This window comes from Zootoca vivipara, chromosome 13, assembly GCF_963506605.1.
Source record: "Zootoca vivipara chromosome 13, rZooViv1.1, whole genome shotgun sequence".
Lineage (NCBI taxonomy): Eukaryota > Metazoa > Chordata > Lepidosauria > Squamata > Lacertidae > Zootoca > Zootoca vivipara.
The window spans coordinates 16,301,214-16,327,669 of NC_083288.1; the positions used below are offsets into that span (position 1 = coordinate 16,301,214).

At 44.7% G+C, this 26,456-nt stretch overlaps 1 protein-coding gene across 1 annotated transcript; it reads left to right on the forward strand.

Moving 5' to 3' along the window:
- Positions 1-532: 532 nt before the first annotated feature.
- Positions 533-26,027, forward strand: KCNA7 (potassium voltage-gated channel subfamily A member 7). The gene is made up of 2 exons (XM_035135946.2): positions 533-1,632; positions 23,169-26,027. Exons 1-2 carry the CDS (start codon positions 1,054-1,056, stop codon positions 24,048-24,050), a joined length of 1,461 nt encoding a protein of 486 aa, XP_034991837.1. The 5' UTR covers positions 533-1,053; the 3' UTR covers positions 24,051-26,027.
- The last annotated feature ends 429 nt before the right edge of the window (positions 26,028-26,456 follow it).

Below are 26,456 nucleotides of genomic sequence, written 5' to 3' on the forward strand. Positions count from 1 at the left end.
CTCAGGCTTATGGTAGGGCCGGCCAGCCCTGTGTTGGTGTGCCTGCATTTTCTTTGAGCATGATTATTGGCAAGCTGGTTAGCTGTCAGAGAAGCCTGGGGCACTAAATATGATTTAGTGTGGCGTCTCCTTGGCTGCTGAGTCAAAGCTCACGACAACCCTTGAGTCCTCCCGAGTTTCTCAGCCTAGCTCAAGAGACCCCACTCTGTTCTCAGAGACCCAGGCATTCTGGCAGAAGCACCACTCCTTCTTTCTAGACAGCACAAGAGTTCTGGCTGGCAGGCCTCCCTACCATCTTGAAGGTGCCCTGCCCACCCCCTTCTCTGCCCCGGGCACTCTGCCTGCCCCTATGTCACCGCCATTCCAGTTATTTTTAGCTCTCCCCTCCTCTCATCAGTGTACGGGGGCGGTGCTGGTTTTTTTTTGGCAAGGGGACCAAGAGTCTGTACCGTCCTGGGCAACCTGATACCTCTAGGTCTAAGGAAAGTGTTTACAGGCAGAAACCTTGGACGCTGGCACTAGTAGGCAGGGGTGTTCTCAGAAAGGGGACATAGAGAAGGGCAGTGGGGAGGGGGATCTAGATTGTGGGTCTAACCCCTTTGCAGAGAGAAAGCCAGAGGAAGCTTGAATGCAGCGGAGCAAGAGGGGAAGAGTAAGGGAGGTGGCACATGGGTGTCAGTGGCAGGAGACTGGCATTATGAAAGCAAGTTCATGCCAAGAAAGGAAAGAGATGGTGTGAAGTAGGGAAGGGGTAATAAGCAAATGAGAAAGAGAGAGAGAGAGAGAGAATCAAGCCAGAAGCGAGGTCAAATATGCTTGAAGTAAGGAGTGGATCAGTGAAAGGAGAGGAAAGGGAGCTAGAACAGCAGGAAAGTAAGAGAGAGAAGATGCCATCTGAGATTCAGATAACGGCGTGAGCGAACTGATATTGAGAAGTGGGCAGAATAGCTCAACAGCCAGAAACCATTCTCTGGAGAGGGAGAGGGCATCAGGGTGAAGTCCAGCTCATGGCTCCTGACCTCATGCTAGGATCACTGTAGCTGCAAACCTGCCATGATGGAGAAGCTATTGCCACCAACAGCAGGGGACAATGAACCCATTGCCAACGGCGGGGGGTGTCGGCACAAGGACTGCTGTGAGCGGGTGGTGATAAATGTTTCGGGCCTACGCTTCGAAACCCAAATGAAGACCTTGCTCAGGTTCCCCGACACCCTACTAGGTGACCCACGGCGCCGTGTGCGATACTATGACCCACTGCGTGGTGAATACTTCTTTGACCGCAACCGACCCTGCTTTGACTCCATCTTGTATTATTACCAATCGGGAGGGCGGCTCCGACGACCAGCCAACGTCCCCATTGATGTTTTCCTGGAGGAACTCAAGTTCTACCAGCTAGGGGAGGAGGCACTCACCAAATTCCGCGATGATGAGGGCTTCATTAAGGAAGAAGAGCAGCCCATGCCTGAAAGGGAGTTTCTCAAGCAAGTGTGGCTGCTCTTTGAGCATCCAGAGAGTTCCCAGGCTGCTCGCATCATCGCAATAATATCAGTGATGGTCATCCTCATCTCTATTGTGATCTTCTGCCTGGAGACCCTTCCTGAGTTTCGAGATGAGAGGGACATGTCGTTGCCGGTGAGTGACTAGCTCTACATTGATTTTTTTTTCTGCACTTGCTTCCAATGTTTGTCTTCCCTTAGTGGCACTGCCATAACATTTTTAGTAGGTTCCAAATCAGGGTGAGGTCCAGAGGGTGGACCTCTGCCAGGGCCCCAAGTCCAGCAGAGGGCCCACCACCTTAGCAATGCTACCATTTCCAATTTGTGCAGAGTAACCAAGAAGGTCAGGTATCAGAGAGTTCTCTCCCAGTGGGGCGGGCACTGAAGGTGCCATTCCTGAGCCCAACATCCTGGAGCCAGTGGCATTAAAAGGTGTTCTCATTTCCTATCCCTCAAAATTGTCAGATTACAACTAAGCCTTCTCAAAGTTTCCACATTTTGTACAACTCTCATATGAGTCCTGCTTTTAGGTTTTATCACCTACATTTCACCACTGAGATTTGGAAATACTCATCTACCACCACTACCACCAAGGTCGTGTTCCACTAAAGTTCCACTAAAATTCAAGGGTATTTTTTCACAGGCAGAGGAGAGGGAGAATCAAATGATGGCAAATATTGAATTTTACGTGTGAAAAATGTCAAAAGTGACTTTCATATTTTATTTTTTGAACCGTTCTTTCTATTTCCCATTCACCACACTACCTTCACTTGGAAACCTGAGATTTAGGATGTCTCGTTGTAAAGAGTGATAGGGAAATGGGCAAGTATTCAGTCTATGGACCCTCAAGGTTCTATCTTGGCCCCAATATCACATAATATAAATTCCCTTAATAAACTGTTTCTTACCTGTAATTGCAGAAGCTTTATAGTGGGAGTTGCATATGACCTGCTGTGAATATTGGGGGCTGCTGCCTAGTATTGGAAGAAACAGGAGGCAATTCAAAATACTACTGATGAGTCAAATAAGTGAAATCTTGGGGAAGAACTTCAGCATTCTCTTCTCCCTCCCCTACTATCCCTCAGAGATATATGTCCATATTAGAACCTCTCAGGGCCATCATTAAGATGAAAGTCGCAGAAATAGGGATAAATCACAAGCTATAATATTATGGATTGGTAAGTATATCTCCTGTGAGGCTATGACATCCTGGAATTGTGGAACAATGTCTTAGCAACAAAATACATCCCACAACCCTGCGTGCCATGCTTTCATATTATTAGCATTTTCTCTTTTTATTTTAGAGGCAACCTGAACACCTTTGAGAAGGGTAGTAAAGGTGGATTCACACAGCTTTGGTTGCCATCCTCTAGCCACAAATACATGTAGAAAAGGATAGTGGGAAGGGTCCCATTTCAATACAGATGGAGATTAATGTTGATGGGCCCACAACCTCACCATACCTTGGGCCCTTCCGATGTACCACCTACACATGTGTGTCTATTGGGAAGTGACCGGAAACAATCCTGTAGCAGTGGGAGAAACATTTGCACGAATTCACACTTGGAGGTTTAATGTTATGAAAAGATGCTTTTTCTAGTCTACAGCCCCAAACTGCAAATCTTCAGAAGCCCCAAATCATGTTGCCTGCCATCTCCAGTGCCTCCATCATCTGTGTGATATTTCCAACCCCCAGTCACTGCTGGGTGGTTTTAATCAATCTTCTGATGCTGTGGAATGGACACACTGTTTTCACTCTTTACTAGACTATGTCCTGTTCATCTTCCATGACCACTGGATTTGCTTTGCAGCAACAAATCCATTGTACCGAATGTAACTCAGTACATATTGGCTGATTGGATGTAGGTCCCATCTGCACTGTGCATTCAAAGCATATCACTTTAAATAGCCATGGCTTCCCCAAAAGAATCCTGGGAACTGTCATTTGTTAAGAGTACAGTACTGATAATTGTTGGAAGATTCCCTATGCCCCTCAGAAAGCTCTAGTTCCCAGTGTGATTTAACAATCAATCCATTTCCCCAAGGGACTATGGGAATTGTAGCTCTGTGTGAAGGGAATAGGGGTCTCCTAACAATTCTCAGCACCCGTAGCAAATTACAGTACCCAGGATTTGGGGCTGGCGGGGACGATGATGACCCAAGGCTGTTTAAAGTGTATGATACTGCTTTACATTTATAGTGCAGGTGGAGCCTTAGACCTGGAGATCAGGAATGCCAGTGTGAAACTGGTCAAAAAAATTGGATCCATGTGGTAGGATCTTTAAGGAACCCTGCAAAAGAGAAGAACTGCAGTGGTGGATGGAAGCTGGGTGCTACAGGTTTTTGGTGTGAGTAATCCTATAACAGTGGCTAGTAAGATCCCTGTGTGTTATGATTAGATCAGGTGACTTAGGAAGAACAGAAAGATTCCATTATCCTGGGAATAGGGAGGGACTATGTTGAGCCAAGGCTCATCTCTAAAACTTGTGTAGAATGCATTTCCCACATCAATAAGCAAGCATAACCTATGTGCTAGGGACTACAAGAAAGAAGATTCCACCTAAACATTAGGAAGAACTTCCTGACAGTAAGAGCTGTTCGGCAGTGAAATTTGCTACCAAGGAGTGTGGTGGAGTCTCCTTCTTTGGAGGTATTTAAGCAGAGGCTTGACAGGCATATGTCAAGGATGCTTTGATGGTGTTTCCTGCTTGGCAGGGGGTTGGACTGGATGGCCCTTGTGGTCTCTTCCAACTCTATGATTCTATGATTCTATGCATAGCTGCCAAGTTATCCCTTATTTTAAGGGATTTTCCCTTATGCTGAATAGGCTTCCTCGCGAGAAAAGGGAAAACTTGGCAGCTATGGATTCTATGACTAAGAGATTCCAGGTTGGAAGATATGGCTTTCAAACAGAGCTCAGCAGTTTATGCTTTGAGGTAGAGTGAAGCAGCCACCTCAGGCAAGTGATTTGGGGCATCATGAAAGGGCATCATATAAATTATTCTTTCATTATCTCTGTTGTATTTTTGCCACCCAGGAAGAGTGCGCTTCTAGGATTTTGTGCCTCAAGTACCAAAATACCTTCACTGGCTTTGGGCATTATACACCTTGAGCTGAAGAACACCAATTGCTGCTTTTCCCATCAGGCAGCAAAATATCTTAGCTTATTAGAAATAACCGCTGACTAGAGAGCTTGGCCATAACAAAATATTTTACACGGAAGTACCAGAGATAGCTGAGTCCTGTTTCTGATCTCTTTCTCTCTCTCTCTTCTCTGCTCACATCTATACCATAGATTGAAATCATTCTTAAAGCACTTTAACAATCACGGCATCCCCCAAATAATGATGGGAATGATTCACCATCACAGAGCTACAATACCCAGCACCCTTAACAAACTACAGTTCCCCGGATATTTGGGGGGGGGGGGAAACCATGACTTGTTAATGTGGCATAAGAGTACTTTAATTGTATGGTATGGATGTGACAAATTTATTCCCCCTCCCCCAAGACTGCATATCATGGAGTTCCCAGTCCTATATTTGTCCCTTTATCATTAATATGGAGATGGGAGATGTTTGGAAGCAAGTATGGGTGGACAGGAAGTGGGTGCTTAACTCTTCCTCTCCTTGCCAATTCTCCCTTACAGTCTCTTCTCCCAGATGTTTCCACCTAGGCCCTCCCATCACCACTCATCCAGCACTGAGACCAAAAAATAAGTTCATGTGTGCCTGTGTAATTTGTAGCTGTACAAAAGTTAAGTGATAGGGATGGAATGTAAGACTCCTGATTTCCACTCTCTCTCGACCCATTAAACCTCCTTTCTAGGGAGCCATTTCAAACCTCTTAGACCTTCAGAAACATGCACTCAAAACACTGCAGAAGTATTTGGCAGAGAGAAATCACAGCAGGGAAATTACTGGTAGTGGGCAGATAAAACTGGGAAGTTGTGGCAGGAAAACATTGGGCTGAGATAGGGTTAAGCTTCCTATTCTCCCTATTACGGTATTTATCCAGGCAAAAAATGTCCACTGTCAAAGTTGAGATGATTTGCTAAAGGTCGTCATAGTTACATGCATTTGTGTCCCACAGTTAGTTTACTCTAAACCACTAGACACTTTCCAAGAGGACTCTGGAGTTCTGGCTCCCAGCTGTCGTATTTCTCTGCAGGAATTGAAATAGAGTGTATGTGTGGTGGGTGTTTAACTTTGCAGGGGGATTAGACCCATCACCCTTGATGAATGTGGACTCAGCTGTATGGCAGCATGTGGGAGAGGGAGCCGTGACTATTTAGTTAGATTTAACTGAAGAAGGTTGAATTAGAGTTATCTGTATTTGCATCAAGACTACAACTCCCATCATCCGTGACCATTGCCCATGGTTGCTGGCAGTTGATGGGAGTTAGAATCTGACGGTATCTGGAGGGCCATAGGTTCCTCTTTCCTAACTTCATGCTCTTCTTGTTTTCTTGTTGGAACATTGCACAACACAGCAAATGAATTTCTCAAATGGAGTGTGCTCTTTTTCAGTCCTGTGTCTGGTAGTTCTGGTCCTTCAATTGATCTAAGCAAATTCCTTCACATGATCAGGCAGATGATGGCTTATTTCAAAACATAAGACTCTGTTCAGTGATGAAAACTAACACCGTTGCTGTGGTTGGAAGCATTTATTGATTAATTTGCGTAAGGATTTATACCTCACCCTTCTAGTGTTTACACATCACTTGGGGCAGTTTACAACAGTTAGTTGTACTGAAAGTTTAATTCCCAGTGAAATCTATGGGACTTTGTAACTAACTTGTCCCATTGATTTTAATGGGACCCAAGTACAGCTAACTGAATCTGGATCCAACTGATAGTACCAAATGATTTTTTCCCCTTTTCAACTAAAAAAATGACAACACAACAGCCATATGTACGTTACCAGCTTAAAATGCAGCCAGTTTGTTCTTTTTCTCAATGCAGAGCAAATTTTGTTTGGATTGTGGGGGGGGGGGCACACATCTATATGCAGTATTTCATAAGAAATGACAGGATAGATATGGATTGTGGCTGACATTGTGCACACCACTTCCCAAATCATTGGTGGGAGCACACTGGGTACAAAGTAAATGGGAGCATGTACACAGCCTGAATCTGACTGATTTGTCTACCTCCATCCTCTTTATAACCACCATGCACCGTTCCTAAAAACTTTCTGCTCATACCTTGCAAATCCCCATCCCCTCAGAGATAGCCTAGGTGCCCTAATTGGCTGTCCAGCAAGATTTCTCTGGCGCCTGCCTTCCTGCTGGTGTGACTGGTGTTAACCTGCTGCTGGCTCCGCAGCAGTGGGAGGTGGGGGTGGGTGGGAGGGGGCATGAGCAGGTGGGCTGGATTAACACCCTTGGCGCTGTGTTCACTATCAAGGGATCCTGACAGCAGCAGGATGAGCAGAGGCAACAGGAGATAATTGATGTGATGTATCTAGCTTTAAAGGCCAAAAGGACCTGGCTTCTGAGGCCAAGAGGGAAATCCCTATGGGGCACGCTGCCATGCAGAGCCCCCACTGCCCCTCCACATCATTGACAGCCCAATGGACTGCATCACACAGACCCTTACCTGATATCACCCTTACCTGATACCTGTTTCGGTGCAAGCATGGAAGCATCTACATCACCAATAGAAACAGCTGCGTCCCAATGCCACCTTCCAATAACATTTTGCAAAGAGAAGCCGTTTTCTTCTTTCAGAGCAACCTGTTCTCTTTGGGCCCTTTTTAAATTCTGGAACCTAAATTAGGGGAGTTTTACAATAAAACTTGGTGTTTTGTACATTTCCCCCAACCCACTTGCAAGGAAGGAGCCGTCAAAATTGGCAGATGGGTGTAATTGGGCACTAACACTGACATGCTATGCATGTCTACTCGGAAGCAAGCCCATTAAGTGCAATGGAACTTGCTCCCAGGTAATTGTGCTGTATAGACTTGCAGCCTTTGTAGGCAGTAAGCCCCACTGAACTTAGCGGGACTTCCTTTTGAATATACTTGCATAGGATTGCCCCCATGGTTCAACAGCCCCAGCCTCCTCTGTCCTTGGAGCCTGTGAACAGTTACAGTATGGTCTCTAGCTATACTTCTCTTTGTCCTCCTTCCCTGCCCCACCACCTTTCTCTCAGGCTCCAGTCTTCTCCATCTATACTTCTTTCAGGTCGCTCTTTCTCAGAAAACTTCTTTTTTCTTTGCATGAAGGCCCATAGCTTAGTGGTAGAACACCTGCTTTTCATGTAGAAGGTTGCAGGTTCAATTCCTAGCATCTCCACATAGGACTAGGGAAGAACCCTGTCTAAAATGCCAGAGACCCATTGCCATGCATCAAAAAAGCAATGCTGAGCTAGATGGACCAATAGTGACTCTCTGACTTCATATAAGACAGTTTCCTATGATCTCTTCTTTCATTCACCCTTCCTCTGTGCTTCCTATGTTTAGCTCCCCCACCCCTTGGTCTTTATAATCTGTCTGATTAGCCAGCACTCCACCTCTGCTTTCTCCATCAGTCCTGAAGTGCCTAGTCAAACCGACTTTTCACATCCCTTGCAGAGCAGCTGCAATGTTTGAGAATATTCTGTTGCTGATACCAGCCCCCTCAGATGCCAAAATGCTGATGGTCACCAGCTATATATGGTAGCTGAGCCAATCATTTGCAAATGACAAAAGCTTCTTTAGCCATGGAGATGAGATACCTGGTGCATAATGCAGCTTGGAAGGGTTTTTCTTCCCCTTCTGCCTGGATGAAAAGTTTTTACTACATTAGTGTTCTTGCTTTTAAGTGATTAATTGAGAACAGTTCCATATTTCATTGAGGTGAGGTTTTGACTCCTTTTATTATTTTTTTAAAATACATTTTATTCCAATTTTCCAAATTCAACAAATTAACAAAACCAATCTTTTATACAAAATCTTATATTCACATCTTTTACCTTGCTCCGCCGAGCTATGACTTCCCCCCCTCCCTTCATGCGGGTTTCTTGTTAATTCCCTTTTTGCAGTTCCTTTTTTGACATATTGGTCAATTCGTAAGGTTTATTTTAATCCTGCGAGAGTTTTTAACGATCTACAGTTTTTCTCCATATAGTCCACATATTTACTCCAGTCCTTTTGAAACCTTGTCTCCCCCTGGTCACAAATCTTGCATGTCAATCTAGCAAGTTCAGCATAGTCCATCATTTTTGTCTGCCACTCCACAATTGTAGGTAATTCCTGTAATTTCCATTTTTGGGCTAACAAAGTCCTAGCCGCGGTTGTTGCATACATAAACAATGTTTGATCTTCTTTTCTAATCTCTCCTCCCATTATTCCTAACAAAAATGCTTCTGGTTTTTTTGGAAAAGTATATCTAAACATCTTTTTCAATTCGTTATATAAACTTTCCCAAAATCTTTTAACTTTTTCGCATGTCCACCACATATGATAAAATTCACCATCTTTCTCTTTACATTTCCAGCAACTTTTGTCACTCATTCTATACATTTTAGCTAATTTAACTGGAGTTAAATACCATCTGTACATCATCTTATATACATTTTCTTTCAAGGCAGTACATGCTGTAAATCTTAAAGTTTGATTCCATAATTTCAACCACGCATCATATTCAATATTATGCCCCAAATCTTTTGCCCATTTAATCATCACTTCTTTTGTCAACTCATCTTTTGTATACCACTCCAACAAGAAATCATACATCTTTGCCAAAAAAGGTTTTGACTCCTTTTAATGGAAGTAAGCATTCATTTCAATTACCAATGAAAATTTGGCTTTCTGTTCTGAGACAGCAGCTATGATTAAAACCTTTAAGCAAAATCCTGAACATCTCCACACCCATTTGTTTCTAGTCCTCATGGATATCAAAGGAAAATCTAACCTAGAAATTAATGAATGTCTGGATAGGTGTTTGAGGGGTCTTCTGGAAGGACAAGCCACTTAACCTACCTCACAGGGTCATTGTAGGGAATAACTGAGGAGGGGGGTGAACCGTGTACTCTTTGGAGGAAAAGGTGGCATATAAATACAATAAATACGCTCTTTTGCATACTTGCTTAAGAAAAGGGGTCAGCCAGATAGAGATGTCGGTTGCCAACCTGGTATCCAGAGAACTCCCCGTGGTCACAACTGGGTCCGCGCCAGTTGCAAAACGTGCCTGGCACCTGGGGAATTTTGAACACTGGTGAGAGAGCTTAACCCCGAGTCCTCGTTTGGATGACATGCAAAGGCAAACCTTGCCTTAGCCGAGTGTGGCATTAAAAAAGGTCTAGGGAGAAGCAAAGCAGCTAAGAGCTCCACTCCAAGAGCCCACACAGTTGCAAGCGATAGTTTAACTTACTGTGTTGTATGAACCAGGCCATTGCTGAACTGGATGAACCAGTGGTCAGACTTGGTATAAGGCGGCTGGCTTCCTTTATGTTCTATGTTTCCTTTTATTGACTATGACCTGCTTCACAACAGCAATGAGATCAAGTAAAAACAAACAAAAATAAATGATAAAACAGCATGTAACGGTGTGAACACAGCCAATGTATCCCTCCCTTACACCTTATTCATATCCAAGAGGAATTACAGAAATGCATTCTATTTTTTTATTAGAAAAACCTTTATTAAACAATCAACATTAACTTAAACAACAGTACAATATACACACCACACATTGCAAAACTTACTACACACACACCTACTTTACAGAAAATAAAATAAAAATAGAGAGAAAGATAAAAGATTAAAATAAATAAAATAAAAACAGATATGCAATCTAGTCTCCTATATATGTTCCCTTTCCCCTATCCTTCTCCCTCCTTTTCTTTCCTCTGGTCCCCATCTTTCTTATATTGCTGTGTACTTTAACACAAATGTATTCACACCATACATTAGTTTACCCCCCCCCCCCCGGGAGAGCTACAATTCCTGGCACCCTTGACAAATTACAGTTCTCAGGATTCTCTGTGGGGAGCGACTTGCTTTAAATTAAATGCACAGTGTGGATGTGACTAAAGACTACTATGTACACACTATAATACCTTTAAAGCACATCCATAGCACATTCTTTCCCCGAAAGATTTCTGGGCGTGGCTGTTTGTTAAGAGTTGCTGAGAATTGTGACTCTGAGGGGTAACCTATGGTGCCCACAATTATTCAAGGCAACGAACGTGCTTTGAATGTGGTTGTCATGCCTTGAGTGTGTCAATAACACCAACCTCTTTCAAAGGTTTCAGTGACATTTTAAATGTGGGGCAAGCTGTAACTGAGTTGCATTGTGAGCAATCACGTGGTCACTTACTTTACTACAAGATGAACTGCAGGTTGAACAGACACATTTCACAGAGGGTAGATATTCGCTCATGCAGCGCAATGCTATCGTGTCAACTTGGAAGTTAGCCCCACTCAGTTCTGTGGGGCTTAATTTTCTAGGTAAATGGGTTGCATCCAACTTTAGTCAAACTCAGAGCAGACCCATTTAAACTAATGGGCATGACTAAGTTAGTTTCAGGGATGCGGGTGGCGCTGTAGTCTAAACCACTGAGCCTAGGGCTTGCCGATCAGAAGGGAGGCGGTTCGAATCCCCGCGATGGGGTGAGCTCCCGTTGCTCGGTCCCAGCTCCTGCCAACCTAGCAGTTCAAAAGCACATCAAAATGCAAGTAGATAAATAGGTACTGCTCCGGCGGGAAGGTAAACAGCCTTTCCGTGCGCTGCTCTGGTTTCGCCAGAAGCGGCTTAGTCATGCTGGCCACATGACCCGGAAGAACTGTCTGCGGAGAAACGTCGGCTCCCTCTGCCAGTAAAGCGAGATGAGCGCCACAACCCCAGAGTCATTCGTGACTGGACTTAACTGCCAGGGGTCCTTTACCTTTATCTTTTTAAGTTACTGTGGTTTCATTAATTTCACTGGACTTACTCTGAGTAGGATACTTACTTGGATACAACCCAGTGTGTGTACAATACAGCACCTTATATGAACAGGATGGAAAGAATAGCTAAATTGAAGTAGTTTTGCACATGACACTAAAATCACTTTTGAGCCTTTTGTATTATTAGTGTACATATCGGGATGTTGTTGGGAGTACACCCATTAAACTCAATGGACATGTCTCTAACTTAGGACCATTGCTTTCAATGGGTCTACTCTATGTATAACTTTGTTTGGTGGAAAGGGGAAGACAGACTTCTTTAAAAATGCATGTTCTGTAGAGAAAATACAAATGACAGATGTGGCAAATGCAAAAAGAAAACCCCAGCCCAACAATTTAAGTGTCACATGTGCAAACAATCAAGGGTTTTGGAGCCACATGCTGATCTTGGGCAATTTAAAGATCTGAATTTCAAGGAAGTGAACAGACTGAGTGTTGAGAGATGCTCATCATACATATATATGCATCTGGTAACTCAGAGGGCCCTGTCCACCCCCTGACTAATGCAGGGAGGGGCTGGATCCTGGTGGTAGAGCACATGCTTTTCATGCAGGGTGTCCCGCAACCCATCCTGGCATCCCCAGTTAAAGGATCTCAGGTGCCAGGGCTGAGAAAGTCCCTGGAGAACCCCATGGTGGGGGTGTTGGTGGAGCAGCTGTCTAAACTGGGGGGCTCAGGGTTGGGGGTTCTTCTGGGTTTATGGACTGAACTGGGGGATAAAAAACAGGCTTGTACAGTGCCTGGTGTGGTGGAAAAAAACAGAGCAGGGGTTTAGGTGAGTTGTGGGGGTTGAGACTGTTTCTGTGATTGCTTGTGAGAACACATTGGCCTGCATGTGGGTTTGGAAAATCAGAATACGACCACAGTCTCTTGGGAACTGAGCTGCAGGAAACCCAGAGACATTTACCCAGGTGAATAACTGGGGTTGATCCAGACAATGTTAGTCAAGCTTGAGTCTAGTGATGGGGAGCCTGTGGCCCGCCAGATGTTGTTGGATTCCAACTCGCATCAGCATAGGGTTGATGGGAGTTGGAGTCCAGCAACATCAAGAGAGCTGCAGGTTGCCCATCCCTGTCTCACTGAAATCAGTGGGGCATTGGACATGACAAACCTCCCAATGTTTTCAACAAAACTAAAGTGTGACTAACTTAGTCTGGATCCAACCCACTCTCTTTTAGAGCCCTATCTTATAAGATTATTTTTATTTCATATATATGTTTCCACATACCCTTCCTCCAAGCAGTGGTGGACCTTGGGTTCTCAAATTTCAGTGATGCCAAAATTTGATGCCCCCCACTCCTCTTGCCTTCCATTCCACATCAATGTTGCAGTGCCCCCAAGGCTCTGCACCCAGCGCAACCAAACCGGTTGCTCCAAGGAGCTCAGGGCAGCATTCGTGGTTCTTTCCCCATCTCCATTTTAGGTTCACAACAACCTGAAGAAGTAGGTAAGACCGAACACAAGTAACTAGCTCATATTTACGCAGCCTGTTTAAAAAATGGAGTAGCTACCGGTATTTATTACTGATTTAGTCACAGTGTAATATAGCAAAATGTATCAAATACAGGCCTTTCGGAAGGGGGAAGAGGATTAGAACAAGTATAAAATTGTGATAAACTTTTTAAAACATCCGCAAGGCTTTTCCTATTATTGACAGGGGGAAAGTGTGTGTGAGTGCGATATCTTAAAGTTTGTAAAGTTCCAGAAGTCTTCTGTTACTGTTTTATGTAGTATGGGATCAGCTATGCAAAATGTAAGTAGCTTGAGCGAAGGGACGGGGACACGAGGTTTAAGTTATACTTAAAAAGTGGTGTTTCATAACTGCTTGGACCAAAGCCCTCTCCTGCAAATTTAATATAGGGTTCTCTGTGTGCCCATTGTGGGACTCCTTCTCCTGAAGGGGTACACAGAGCCAGTAGGTGGCTGTTTTCCCTGCACAAGACACAGTTAACCCTTATACAGGTCACTCACAAGATATTCCTTTCACAGTCTTAAGCCCAGCACTCCCCCATCCCCTCGGAAACTGAGAAGCTGACATATCTTGTGGCGTTTGTTGTCTTATTTTGGTCAGCACCACTGTCTAGAAAGCCATCAACACCACAGGCTAATTACTTGGAACTATATTCAGCAGAGCCGTTTTATGTAATGCCCTGATGGCAGCCGGCGGGGGGGTTAAACTAAGGTACAGTTATTGCTGTGCCAAGCTAGTTCCCTTGAGTAGGAGTTTCCCACACCCCTAATATACACATATATACACATAGCTAACTGAAGAGCAATGTATATTTAGTTGTTAAGGTGAACCTGAGCAGGACCAAAGCAGTTCTTTTGAGCCACTCAAACAAAAATAAGGCATAGTAAATTTAGCAAGCTCATACCTAAAACCAGTGCAATTAACATTTACTGGTGTGTGATTAACATTCAAAAGCATCCCTAAAACTCAAATGTTGAGGTTGGTGATCTGGAATTGAAAATTCAGCTCAGTTTGATTTTTGTTTCAGTTCTATGGCTATGTACACACCGTACATTTAAAGCACATGACCCACCAATAAATCCTGGGAACTGTAGTTTATTCCCTCACAGAACTACTAATTTTAATGGATCGTATGTATTGTTTTAATTCTATTAATGTTTAATTCTTTTTAATGATGGTTCTCCCACCCCCCCCCAAACGTTTTAGATATTTCTACTTAATCCGTAGGTTGCCTTGAGTCCTGGTCAAGAGAAAAGGTGGGATTTAAATATAATAATAATAATAATTCCAACCACCCTTTACAAACTACAGTTCCCAGGAGTCTTGGGTGGAAGTAATGTGCTTTCAATGTGTTTTCTGTGTACAGTGTATACATGCCTCTGTTGCATCCTTTGCTTCTCTGATTTTGTGCCATGATGAGGCTTGTTGCAGTGGCCTCAGTTTGGATTGCAGTTAGGTTAATTGTTTATTGAACATTCATCGTGATTTGTTTGCAGTAGAGATTAGAGAAAGTTGGCTATTTATGGAGCATTCATTCTGATTTGTTTACGAGGAAGTTAAATGATATTGTGTCAATGCTAGTGTTACTCCACAATTTCCAGTGCATTCCCCCATCAGTGCATTCCCCCAAAAGTCAAATCTCTCGAGGAAACAGGTTTGCTGCACAAGACCTCCCAATCAACTATAATTCCGCAACCTGAATTTACCTGGACGTGATTGAATACTACCTGAAAATGGTGACAATCTGGAAGTCTCCTTAGTTTGTTTCGCCTCTTTTCTCGTGAGGCCATGATGACCTCTGAAATGTGAAGGACTTCCATATGTTTGAGGCTAAAGTTGCTTCCTAGATGACCTGTTTATCAAGCCTTCATCCTGATTTGTTTGCAGAAAGTTTGTGTTGGGAGATGAGGTGATGTCATCTGTTTATTGAGCATTCATTCAGTTTTGTCTGTGGAGAGGTTAGGCAACATTGCAACAAGCAAATGTTACCCCACACTCTCCAGTACATTTCCTTATCACTTTCCTTCCTGCAAAAAGTCTGATGGGGGGGGGAGAGGAAGGGGTTTTGTTGCGCAAGAGCTGCAATTCAACTTTAATCGCTGAATCTGAATGTGCTGATATGCAATTGAATCTCATCCCCAAATGCTGACAGTCTGGAAGCGCCTTCAGTTTCACCCTCCTCTCACCTTGGCTGAAGCACCCTTTTTCCAGATCTGGAAGGAGCTTTGTGAATTACCCTTTTCATGTTGTAACTATTGACTTAAACCGTCAAGAGCCCAGGAAGACAATATTTAATGTCTTAAGTATTCTGAGGCCAGTTCAAGGATGCCCTTAGCATTAAATACTCAATAGACTTTTCTCTGTCACATAATAAGCTCTGAAAAATCCCTATCCCAGTTCCCAGAGGAGTTTTCAACTGTTTTCATAATATTAGGATCGATATTATATGGCTGTTTAAAATACTGTTCATGTTTTTAAATGCAGGCAGAACACCTCAGGCATGATGGGAACCAGCATTTGGCTTGCTGGTGTGGCTATAGGGCAAACTAGACCAGCCCTACAATTCAGAAAGGGTGAGGCAGCCCACCTATGGCATCATTTAAATGACATCAAATTGCTGCATACACACCATACCTTTAAAGTACATCACTTCCCCCTCCCATGAATTCAGCACACCACAAAAGCTCTAAAATTAATGTGTCTGGTGAACCTCTGTTGATCTTAACCTCTGAGAGCATTTGTAGGGAAGGAGGCGGTCTTTCAGATATTCGGGACCTAAATCATCCAGAGTTTTAAACACTAGGGTGAGCACCTTAAATCAGGCCCATAAATGCTGTGCACAGTTTCTACACTCTAAATTAGTATAGAAATATGTGCATTGCAATCAAGGAGAGGCTAAATGCAGTGGAACTCCCCTGGTGGAAATCAGTAGGATCAATATGTCTGTATAATCTCATAATAGCAGCAGGATTTGATCCTCTACATGAAGCCTAACACAGATTATTTGTTTTATTTAAGCCTTAAGTCTGTGCCTTCTAAGGAGTTAGAATGGATAATAAAATTGCAGAAGAAAGGCAACTTCAATCCTGTTTCCTCCAGGGCAAATGTGGGCAGAAGGCTTGTGTCATTTAATTAATTTCCTGTTGGACCAAATACTGTATGGTGTGAATTGGGACAGTACCAGGCTATTGCCAAGCCTCCCAAGTATTAGCTGCATGTACCCTCTGCCCTCCAACACACTGGTGCCTCCTTCCCAAAGCCCAGGAAGCTCATGCACATGATGTCAAAATGTTGGGGCATCACATGTGCAACATTACCCCCCTCATTGCCCTCGCAAACTGACACCTCTGGCCCTAACTGTTCCCCTACGAAAAATTTCAACATTTGCCACAGATTAAGCTGTAACTGGGCTTTCTCTCTCCACCTTTAGGATTCCCCCCCAAAAGTTTTTTTGTACTTTTGCAAACTGTTGAGATGCCCTAAACTGGTTGATGTCTCCCTCTTGCATGGGGGTGCTGCTGTTTTGGATGGATAAGGATCTAGCTTGGAGAATGCGTTCACTATTAGTATGTAGGATGTGCTATGGGTTTTAGAGAGTGGTCTCTAAAGACAAATGATACAGTTCCCTCTGTAGACCAGAGTGAAGTAAATATGAGGCTCCCCAATAGCTGGATTAGAGATTACTTGACAGCTGAACTGATTCCACTCTGAGCTGTCCAGAGAACAGTAGGCACCAAGGAATCGACACAGGTTGCATGGAAAATGAAGGATTTTTCTGGAGACTGCCGGGGTTCTCTCCACCACAAATGTAAAGAAGCCTTGCTTGCATCTAAGCCAGTGTGAAGCAACGAAGTTCTATTCAGGGGAGGCCCACTGAAATGAATGGACGCATGGTAGTCATGTTCATTAAAACATGCTCTGAGTATGCTTAACATTGAATGCAGCTCTTAAGTATGCTCTCTACACATGGGCATCAGACAGACTGACCTAGTCCAGAGGCTATTCTGAGTCCGAACAGATCTGAGACAGAATTCCCGTTAACCCACTACACACCTCGCTTGCTTGCAAAGCAAATAAGTCTTCTTACATAGTGAACAGGAGTCAAAATTAGCGAGCCAGGAAATTAGAGCTGACCAGAGGACAGAGCTGGGAGGGGTGTTTGACCTTGACATTCGGCCTTTCTCCAGACTTTAGAAACAGCTTTGATTCTCCCTGAGAATATATAGGCTAAGCTGGTGTGTGCCCCTGCTCCCAATGGGCAATATATACATTTTGATATTACCCTTCTCTCCCTACCCCACTGTGGATCCATGTGGTTTCCCCCAAAGTAGATTACTTGCTCCCACAAAGGATCATGGGAACGGTAATTTACCCCTCACAGTGCTGCAATTCCCAGCAATCTAAATAAGCCAAAACTCCCAGGTTTCTTTGAGAGAAGCCATGTGCTTTAAATGTATGGTGTGTATGCAGCCCAAGTAACAGAATCTTAGAGTTTCAGAAGGAGTCTAAATCATAAAGCTTTAGAGGGGACCGTCGAGGCCATCTACACTAGTCCCATGCTCAATTCAGGATTTACATTGTAAGATGCAGCTACAGTGGAACCTCAGTTTACGAATTTTCAGTTTACGAACGCCGCGGACCCATCTGGAACGGATTAATCCACTTTCCATTACTTTCAATGGGAAAGTTCGCTTCAGTTTATAAACGCTTCAGTTTATGAACAGACTTCCGGAACCAATTGTGTTCATAAACCGAGGTACCACTGTATTTACCTTCTGCTTAAATACCTCCAGTAAACCAGATCTCACCATTTCCAGAGGCAGTTTGTCCCACTGTCAAACAGCTCTTACCGTGAGGAATGTTCTACTAATGCTTAGCCAAAATCTGCTTCTTTGCAGTTTCCACAAGTTTGTTCCCATCTGCTGTCTGAAAGCTCTTCAGATATTTGAAGACAGTTACCCTGTGGCTACATACATACTATATCTTTAAAACACATTCAAAGTACATTTGTGCCCCCCCTCCCGAATTCTGGGCACTCTAATTTGCGCTTCACAGAATTACAATTCCCAGCAACTCTTAACAAATGACAGTGCCCAGAACCGTTGGGCAGGGTGTGTGTGTGTGTTTTGAACGTGTTTTAAAGGAATCGTGACACAGCCAGAATTTTCTCTTCACTGAGCTAAACGTATCCAGAACTACTTTCATCTGTTCTTCACAGATTCCCTCAAATTGCTTTGATTCCCTCAAATAGCTTGTTTCCAGCAAGGATGGGAAATGGCCAGCTGTGGAAGCAGAACAGGAGACCTCAGTTGTTTAACAGAACACTTGCCAACTTATAAAGAACAAAAATAAATAGCATTTCCATCTTTCTCATTCTCTTGTGTATGCATATCACTACAGTAAAGGAATGTACCGTTTCTGTATACTGCATTGCTTTTCAATTCCAAAGCATTAGAAACCAAATACCATCCATTCAGAACAATATGTGCTGTCCATTCAACTTAATTCAATTGAAGCATTCAGGGTGAACACTAATAAAATAATATTTAACACCAGTATACAACTTGTAAGTGTTCAAAGTGCTTCCTGTATGTGTCTAGCTACATTCCTTACAACAACCCTTTCAGGCAGGCATGGCCAAACGTGGCCCTCCAGCTGTTTTGGGACTACAATTCCCAACATCCCTGACCACTGGTCCTGTTAGCTAGGGATGATGGGAGTTGTAGTCCCAAAAACAGCTGGAGGGCCAGGTTTGGCCATGCCTGCTTTAAGCCATGTCAGTGTTATTGTCTTCCACATTACAGATGCAGAGAGAGGGGGTTGTAAATGCTGAGAATGTGGCTTGCCTATGGGTTTGTGTCAGTAGCAGGATTCCAACCAGGGACCTGCAGTTAGAATGAATCTGCCCATTCTGGCTTCCCATTTTCCAATCTTCCACATTTGTTTGATATTCACATTTTCGTATTAAATTTTGCCTGATGTACACCTTTAAGTAAACATTCTTGTATTTCTTTTCACTAATGTATGAATTTTTATGCACACTATTTGGTTGAAAAAGTGCAATGCAAAATTCAAGGAAGTGCAAATTTTGAAGGCTAGCTGTGTTTTGGTTTGCATATGAGAAGGTTTATTATGCCCTGTGTCCAGGGCAGCTGTTTATCAGCTCCATCTGGTACGCAGGCTTAGACCCTACCTGCCCGCGGACTGTCTCGCCAGAGTGGTGCATAATCTAGTTATCTCTTGCCTGGGCTACTGCAATGCGCTCTACGTTGGGCTACCTTTGAAGGTGACCCGGAAACTACAACTAACCCAGAATGCGGCAGCTAGACTGGTGACTGGGAGCGGCCGCCGAGACCACATAACACCGGTCCTGAAAGACCTACATTAGCTCCCAGTACGTTTCCGAGCACAATTCAAAGTGTTGGTGCTGACCTTTAAAGCCCTAAACGGCCTTGGTCCAGTATACCTGAAGGAGCGTCTCCTCCCCCATCGTTCTGCCCGGACACTGAGGTCCAGCACCGAGGGACTTCTGGCGGTTCCCTTGCTACGAGAAGCCAAGTTACAGGGAACCAGGCAGAGGGCCTTCTCGGTAGTGGCACCCACCCTGTGGAATGCCCTCCCATCAGAGGTCAAAGAGAACAACAATTACCAGACCTTTAGAAGGCATCTCAAGGCAGCCCTGTTTAGAGAAGGTTTTAATGTTTGATGGATTTCTGTATTTTAATATTTTGTTGGAAGCCGCCCAGAGTGGCTGGGGGAACCCGGCCAGATGGGCGGGGTATAAATTTATTATTATTATTATTATTATTATTATTATTATTATTATTATGCCATTTAAATGATAGGTTTGGATTAAAATCTGAACAGAATTCCCCTTCCCCTTTCCTCCTTCCTGATTCACAGCCAAGTCTCTTAGCTACTATACTCTGTCATCTCTGCATGTATGAATGAGCACCTCACAGTGATGGCCAAGAATCAATGCCTGTAACCCACCAATCTCTGTACCATGCACATGCCCACCTCTGTTCCTGGCTTCCCCATTATTTGATCTTCTGAACAACCATGAAGAGGTCATCTGCAGGATGGGGTGTGTCAGATGTCATGGAGTACAACATGAAAGCACAGCCTGAGCTGCTCTCTGTGGTGCAAAAATTGTGTAACAGTGGTGTCATGTACAGAACAGGAATTATATGGGGGGGGGGGAGTTGAGGAAGTCTTTTGGGAGAAGTGAGATTTTCTCAGTTTCTGCATACACACCATGCACACACATTCCAAGAGCCCTGGGAACTGTAGTTTTAAAAGGGTGCTGTGAATTGCAGCTATGTGGGGGAACTACAATTTCCAGGATTCTTGGTGTGGGGGGGGGGAGGGAGTCATGAGCTATATTTTGTGTACTTAGTCGGTGTTGATATGGTGGATTATGAAGCATTCAGTGGAATGTAGTTTCTAAACTAGGAAAAGAAGAAAGGATGGTAGGGGGCAGTGACATAATTAAATCTGCTGAGCAAAGTTTTTTTTTTTAGTGTTCTAGACCTAGCTCCACATTTTTCATTCCTCCTGATTTCATTCCTTTCCGCTTTCCCTATTTTTATAGGTCAAAGTTGCTCTTTTTTGCTGCCGCCGCCCAAAATCAGCTTGCGCCTGTTGCTTTTCTCCTCCTGCCGAAGTAGCTTTGGATGGTTTCCAAGTAAAATAATAATGAACAACAACAATAGATTTCTTACCTGCCTTTCAGCATGAGGTCCAAGATTAATTTCAAAAATACAATTTAACACAGTTAAAATGGATTTCGAGCAAGATAACACCTTGTGCCAATAAAGGCTAGTACTGTAGTAGTAGTAGTAAGTATTGTTTCCTACACGCCACCCTCAATTTCTGAGCAGTTTGAGATTCCAGGGAGTTTCAAGCACACTTACAAGGGTCTCTGTTTCCTTTTGGACAATGAGGAACAGCAGAGACTGTGGTGTCTTTATGTTATATGTTTTATTTACCCATATACACAACCTGAACCTGCCATAGAGAGGTTCAGAGCATCAGCATTCCATGCAGGTCCTGCTTCTCCCCTAAGCCACAGCAGCAGCATTGCTCTGTGCTCTGCATCTTGCCTCGCTTCCAAAGTCACATCCCATCCTACTCTCCTCCCTAACCTAAGCACTGGCCTATTTTAACAGAGGCCCCACTTCCTTTGATCTTCTTGTGTGAACGACCCATTACTCCAGGCTATCATCTCAAGGGTTATTACTTTCTAACACATGTTTAACATTAAGGGATTGGCGAGGTGTCTAATACACAGTTTAGGAAGTTAACTTCATTAGTCTTGCACATATGCTAATTAAAGGATTGGAAGCTTGTAGTACGCATGGATCTATCCTAAGGACACGCATGGATCTATCCTAAGGACACATGAGTCTGGCTATTTCCCAGTTTTAGTACTCCAAGCCTTAATTAAACTCTAGCACATGGGTAGGCAAACTAAGGCCCAGGGGCCGGATCCGGCCTAATCGCCTTCTAAATCTGGCCTGCAGATGGTCCTGGAATCAGCATGTTTTTACATGAGTAGAATGTGTGCTTTTATTTAAAATGCATCTCTGGGTTATTTGTGGGGCATAGGAATTCGTTCATATTTTTTTCCAAAATATAGTCCAGCCCCCCACCAAGGTCTGAGGGACAGTTGACCAGCTTGAAAAAGTTTGCTGACCCCTGCTCTAGCACCTACAAACCTCTAACAATATATATCTCAGCAGAGGGCTTTCTCGGTAGTGGCGCCTGCCCTGTGAAACGCCCTCCCATCATATGTCAAGGAAATAAACAACTATCTGACTTCTAGAAGGCATCTGAAGGCAAATTCTGTTTAGGGAAGTTTTTAATGTTTGATGTTTTATCATGTTTTTAATATTCCGTTGGGAGGTACCCAGAATGGCTGGGGAAACCCAGCCAGATGGGCGGGGTATAAATAATGTTGTTGTTGTTGTTGTTACTTGAGTACATGAGCATAGCCAGGGGGTGGGGGGAAGCTGCCCCCCCAAATCAAGTAAATCCATTTAAAAAACCTGAGGTTCTGTCCCCCTAACATAAATCCTGGCTATGCCCATGTTCAGGTGTCAAAAAGCAAGGTAAAGAGGTGTGTCTTCAACAGATGAAGGTGCCAGATGCACCTCTGTGGAGAGGGAATTCCATAGCTTGGGGGCTACGAAAGAGTGCTCCCTCTTGGGCCACCAACCCGTGAACTTCTGAGGATGGTGAAACTACCAAACAGGCCCCTCTGTTGATCTTAACACCCAATAGTGCTGGAAGAAGGGAGACTTCCAGATATTTGGGGCCTAAGCCATTTAGGGCTTTAAAGTAGCAGGAGATCACCTATGATACTTATGTGGAAGGATTTGCCTGGCACTACCAAGACAGACCGTAGTGCAGCAGCACAACTGTGAATGCTTGTAGGCTGGCTCTGTGAACATGCTGCTGCCACCCAAACAGCACAGCCTGTCAGGCAGAGGTAGGCAATGTGGTGCTTTAGCCTGCAACTCCTATCATCTCCCTCACCATTGACCATGCTGGTTGGGGCTGATGGGCATTGCAGTCCACCACCTTTGGAGAGCATCACGTTGGCTACGCCTGCTGTAGTGTAAGATACAGCTTCCTTGGCACTCCCATCAGCATCCTTCAGTAGTACCATGGACAGATGCCCCATCTGCTCCAATGGAGACCGACCACAGCCCTTGTCACAGAACTAGTGTGAATGCTATGGTAGTGATGTGAATTGTATGTTTTAGCTGTGATTGTGTTACTGGAAATTGTGAAGAAGGCAGGAAGGCTTTGTTTCAGTTTTCTGTGTTTGAGGAGGCGATGCAGTGGTCTTTGGGGAAAGGCTGACAGAATGGCACAAAATATATCCAGGGTATATTTTGTATATACCCTGGATATATTTTGTATATACCCTGGATATCCAAGATGCAAGTACTTGCATCTTACTTTGAAGAAGTGGACTAAACACTTTCCCTTGACCCTAATGCTTTGTACTATACATATATTTTTTGTTATATTTCTGTTGAAACAGAGTAAGAATTTCAAACAAAACCAAAATCAGAAAAAAACATATGAGCAGTGTAGCTTGGTAATAAGCATCATATTTGAGTCCAGCATGACAGCCAGATTTCTCGCTGTGCCGCAGATAGATAGTTTTGTGAACACTTTCTGATTTAATAAGTCATATTGACACATTCATGCCTTAACGTCTCTCTCTTTCTCCCACCCCTTCCTGCTTTCCACAGATGGTTCATCACCGTTTGAACAGCAGCATAGTACATCACCTGCCACCACAAAAGTCCCATTCTGAAGACCCTTTCTTTATCGTTGAGACCATTTGCATCTGCTGGTTCTCCTTTGAGCTCCTCGTGCGGTTCATCGCCTGTCCCAGTAAGCCCGCCTTCTTCAAGAACGTCATGAACATGATTGATTTCGTGGCCATCATCCCCTACTTTGTAGCCCTTGGCACGGAATTTGCCCGCCAGCGGGGCGTGGGCCAGCCTGCCATGTCCTTGGCAATCCTCAGGGTCATCCGGTTGGTGAGGGTCTTCCGGATCTTCAAGCTCTCCAGGCACTCCAAAGGCTTGCAGATCCTAGGACAGACACTCAAGGCCAGCATGAGGGAGCTTGGCTTGCTTATCTTCTTCCTCTTCATTGGAGTCATCCTGTTCTCCAGCTCTGTCTACTTTGCAGAAGCTGACCACGAAGGCACAAGCTTCACCAGCATCCCTGCGGCCTTCTGGTGGGCCGTGGTCAGCATGACGACCGTGGGGTATGGCGACATGTACCCTGAGACTGTAGGTGGCAAAATTGTAGGCTCCTTGTGTGCCATCGCTGGAGTGCTCACCATCTCCCTTCCGGTGCCTGTCATTGTCTCCAACTTCAGCTATTTCTACCACCGTGAGACAGAGTGCGAGGAGACAGGGCAGTACATTCACATAACCACCTGCCCATACAGCCCACCGCCCTCCCCTGCCCCTGCCGCTATCCGGGAGAAAGCCCACCTCAAGGAGAATCATCACCATGGGGATACCCCCCATACTGTGCCCAATTCGGAACTGCTAGATGGCGTGGGGCCTATGGGCAACTCGGAAAACCCCAGCAAACGTCTCGTAACCCAAGTGTGACCCACCTTACCTATCCAAGTGACCGATCCCCACACCCCGACCTGACTCAGCCCTGCACCTCATTGTCTTAACTGGAAGGCTCTGCAAAAGCAAAACCCAAAATACCAATTAGCCCAAACGCCGGTCTCTGGTTTGGCTTTCGAACCCAAAGACAGTACACTGGGTACAGAGAGAACCTTTCGCATCACTTTTAGAGAGGAGACTGGAGGAGAAAGACAGCTGTGGTTAAATCTGGGATGGGGCAAGTCACAGTGGGTTGCCGGTGGAGCACATGGCAGGGCAGAAAATAAGGGGGCATCACGTGAACTCGGTCGCAAGGAGACAGCTAGACAAACAGACACACCCTTTTGCCCTGCTCCTTGCTTGGTTGGCTGAGGGCGCAGTCCGTCCAGGAAGAAACAGTCCCCCCCCCTACCCTCCTGTGCTCCTTTTTACTCCCCTCTCCCTCTGCCTTGTCACACGCCGCTACCCTTCTGTGAGTCAAAGAGGCCCTGGCATGAAGATGCCCCCATGAAATCACAGCAATGCGTTCTTGGGTTACATCTGTTGGAGCACACAGTGGAACATACCCAGAGCGGCCCGGTCCCAAATGGCAAGAGCAGGGGATAAATAAGGGAACGCCATCAGCCACCCACTTCTGAATCAGGGTATCATAGGGAACACTGTTAGCGCATTGAGGGGGTGGGGACTGTAAATACATCTCCAGGATACAACTGGCAGAAGCAAAGGAGTTGTCAGCATCCATCTTGCCCCTCTTTATAGGATCCCCTTTCATTAGGTGGCTATATTTCATTTTGCTGACAATCCACAGTGAAAGGGATGGGGGCAGACACATGTTAATTTCTTAGGCTACAACAAAGGTGTAAATGCTTGCATAACTTTTGTTTTGTTGTGAGCAATAGCTCACTGGTAGAGCATCTGCCTTGCATGCAGATCCTATGAGAGCTCTCCCTTTTCTTCCAAGACTCAGCCCCAAGCCATTCTTCCATTAATCACAAGGCGGTAAATGCCAAGCCTGTCCTCTTCTTCTGCTTCTGTGTCCCTCCCAAGAGGGCAGTTGAGTGCAGCACAGCCAAACCTTTCCCCCCCATCTCTAGGACTGACTCCCTACTGGCAGGGCAGCCTAGATCATGCTTCAGATATTGGTGATAATACCCATGAAAGGGCAGCAGCTGATCAGTTACCGAGTTCATGGGTGGCCCTCTAGATGCTTTTAAACTACAACTCCCATCAGCCCCAGCTAGCACAGCCAATGGGGCAGGGAGAACCACATGGCAGCCACCCCAATTGGATAGCATTAAATGTTTACTGCCATGGAAAGGGGGAGAGCAAAGAATACTGCTTGAACATTCTGCTTCTGGCACCAGAATGTCTTAAGCTTAGAATTCTGCCTCCCACTGAGTCAAACCATTGGTTCATCTAGCTCAGTACTATCTGCCCTGGCTGGCAGTGGCTTTCCCAGGAAATCTTACATAACTAGCAGGTAGAAATCTTCCCAGCCTTACTTTGAGACACCAGGGGTTGAAACTCGGACCTTCTGCATTCAAAGCAGATACTCTACCACTGAGCTACACCCTTCCCACCTGCATAACTCCAGGAGGATTGCCTTATTGCTCCCTCTGAGTTGACCGTTCTTCCCAGCCCAGACACAATTCTCTGGCATCCTTGGGCAAAAAAATCGCCTTCTGCTTCAGTTCACTCATTTTCAAACCCACTCAAGCCAGAGCACAGCCCTCTTCCAACCCCAATCTGGCTAGCTACAAAACACTTAGCCACGTGAACTCAGTTTGGTCTTCTGCCAGCTGAAGAGCACCCTTCACTCCCTCCAGGGAATCTCTGCTCTGATAAGTGATGTCTCTTTCAAAGTTAACCCCTATGATCTAGCCTGAGATATTTGCACAGGAGGGGACAGTGAAGCGTTTCTCAAAAGTCTTAACCCAGCAAGTATCCAGCAAACGATCCCTACTCTCCCAGCCACCTTTCTTGTCTTAATATATATATTGTTTCCTGCTCCATTGGTCTTACGGGCTGGGTAGAGCAAGACCTAAGGGGAAGTTTACATTCATTCATCCACAGTGACATTTTTGCCCTGGCTGGCTGCAGAGAGAATGCGGAGCAGAAATGCTTTACAAATGAAGAAGAAGAAATCCATAGCTACTTGGGCTTCATTAGGATGCGCGTAAGACTTATGCCGTAAGAGAATAAAAGCTACTGTGTGAGTAATGTGTGTGAGTAAGCTGAAGGTGTCTGGATGGAAATGAAGAGCAGTGCAATTACCTAAGAAAAGGGTGATTATAGTACCTACTGTATAAATAAAAGGGTAGCTACAGTTTTGCTAATACTGTCCCCCCCCACCCCCACTTCTTCAATCAGATTTTGGTTTGCAGGGTAATTGTAAGTTATGTC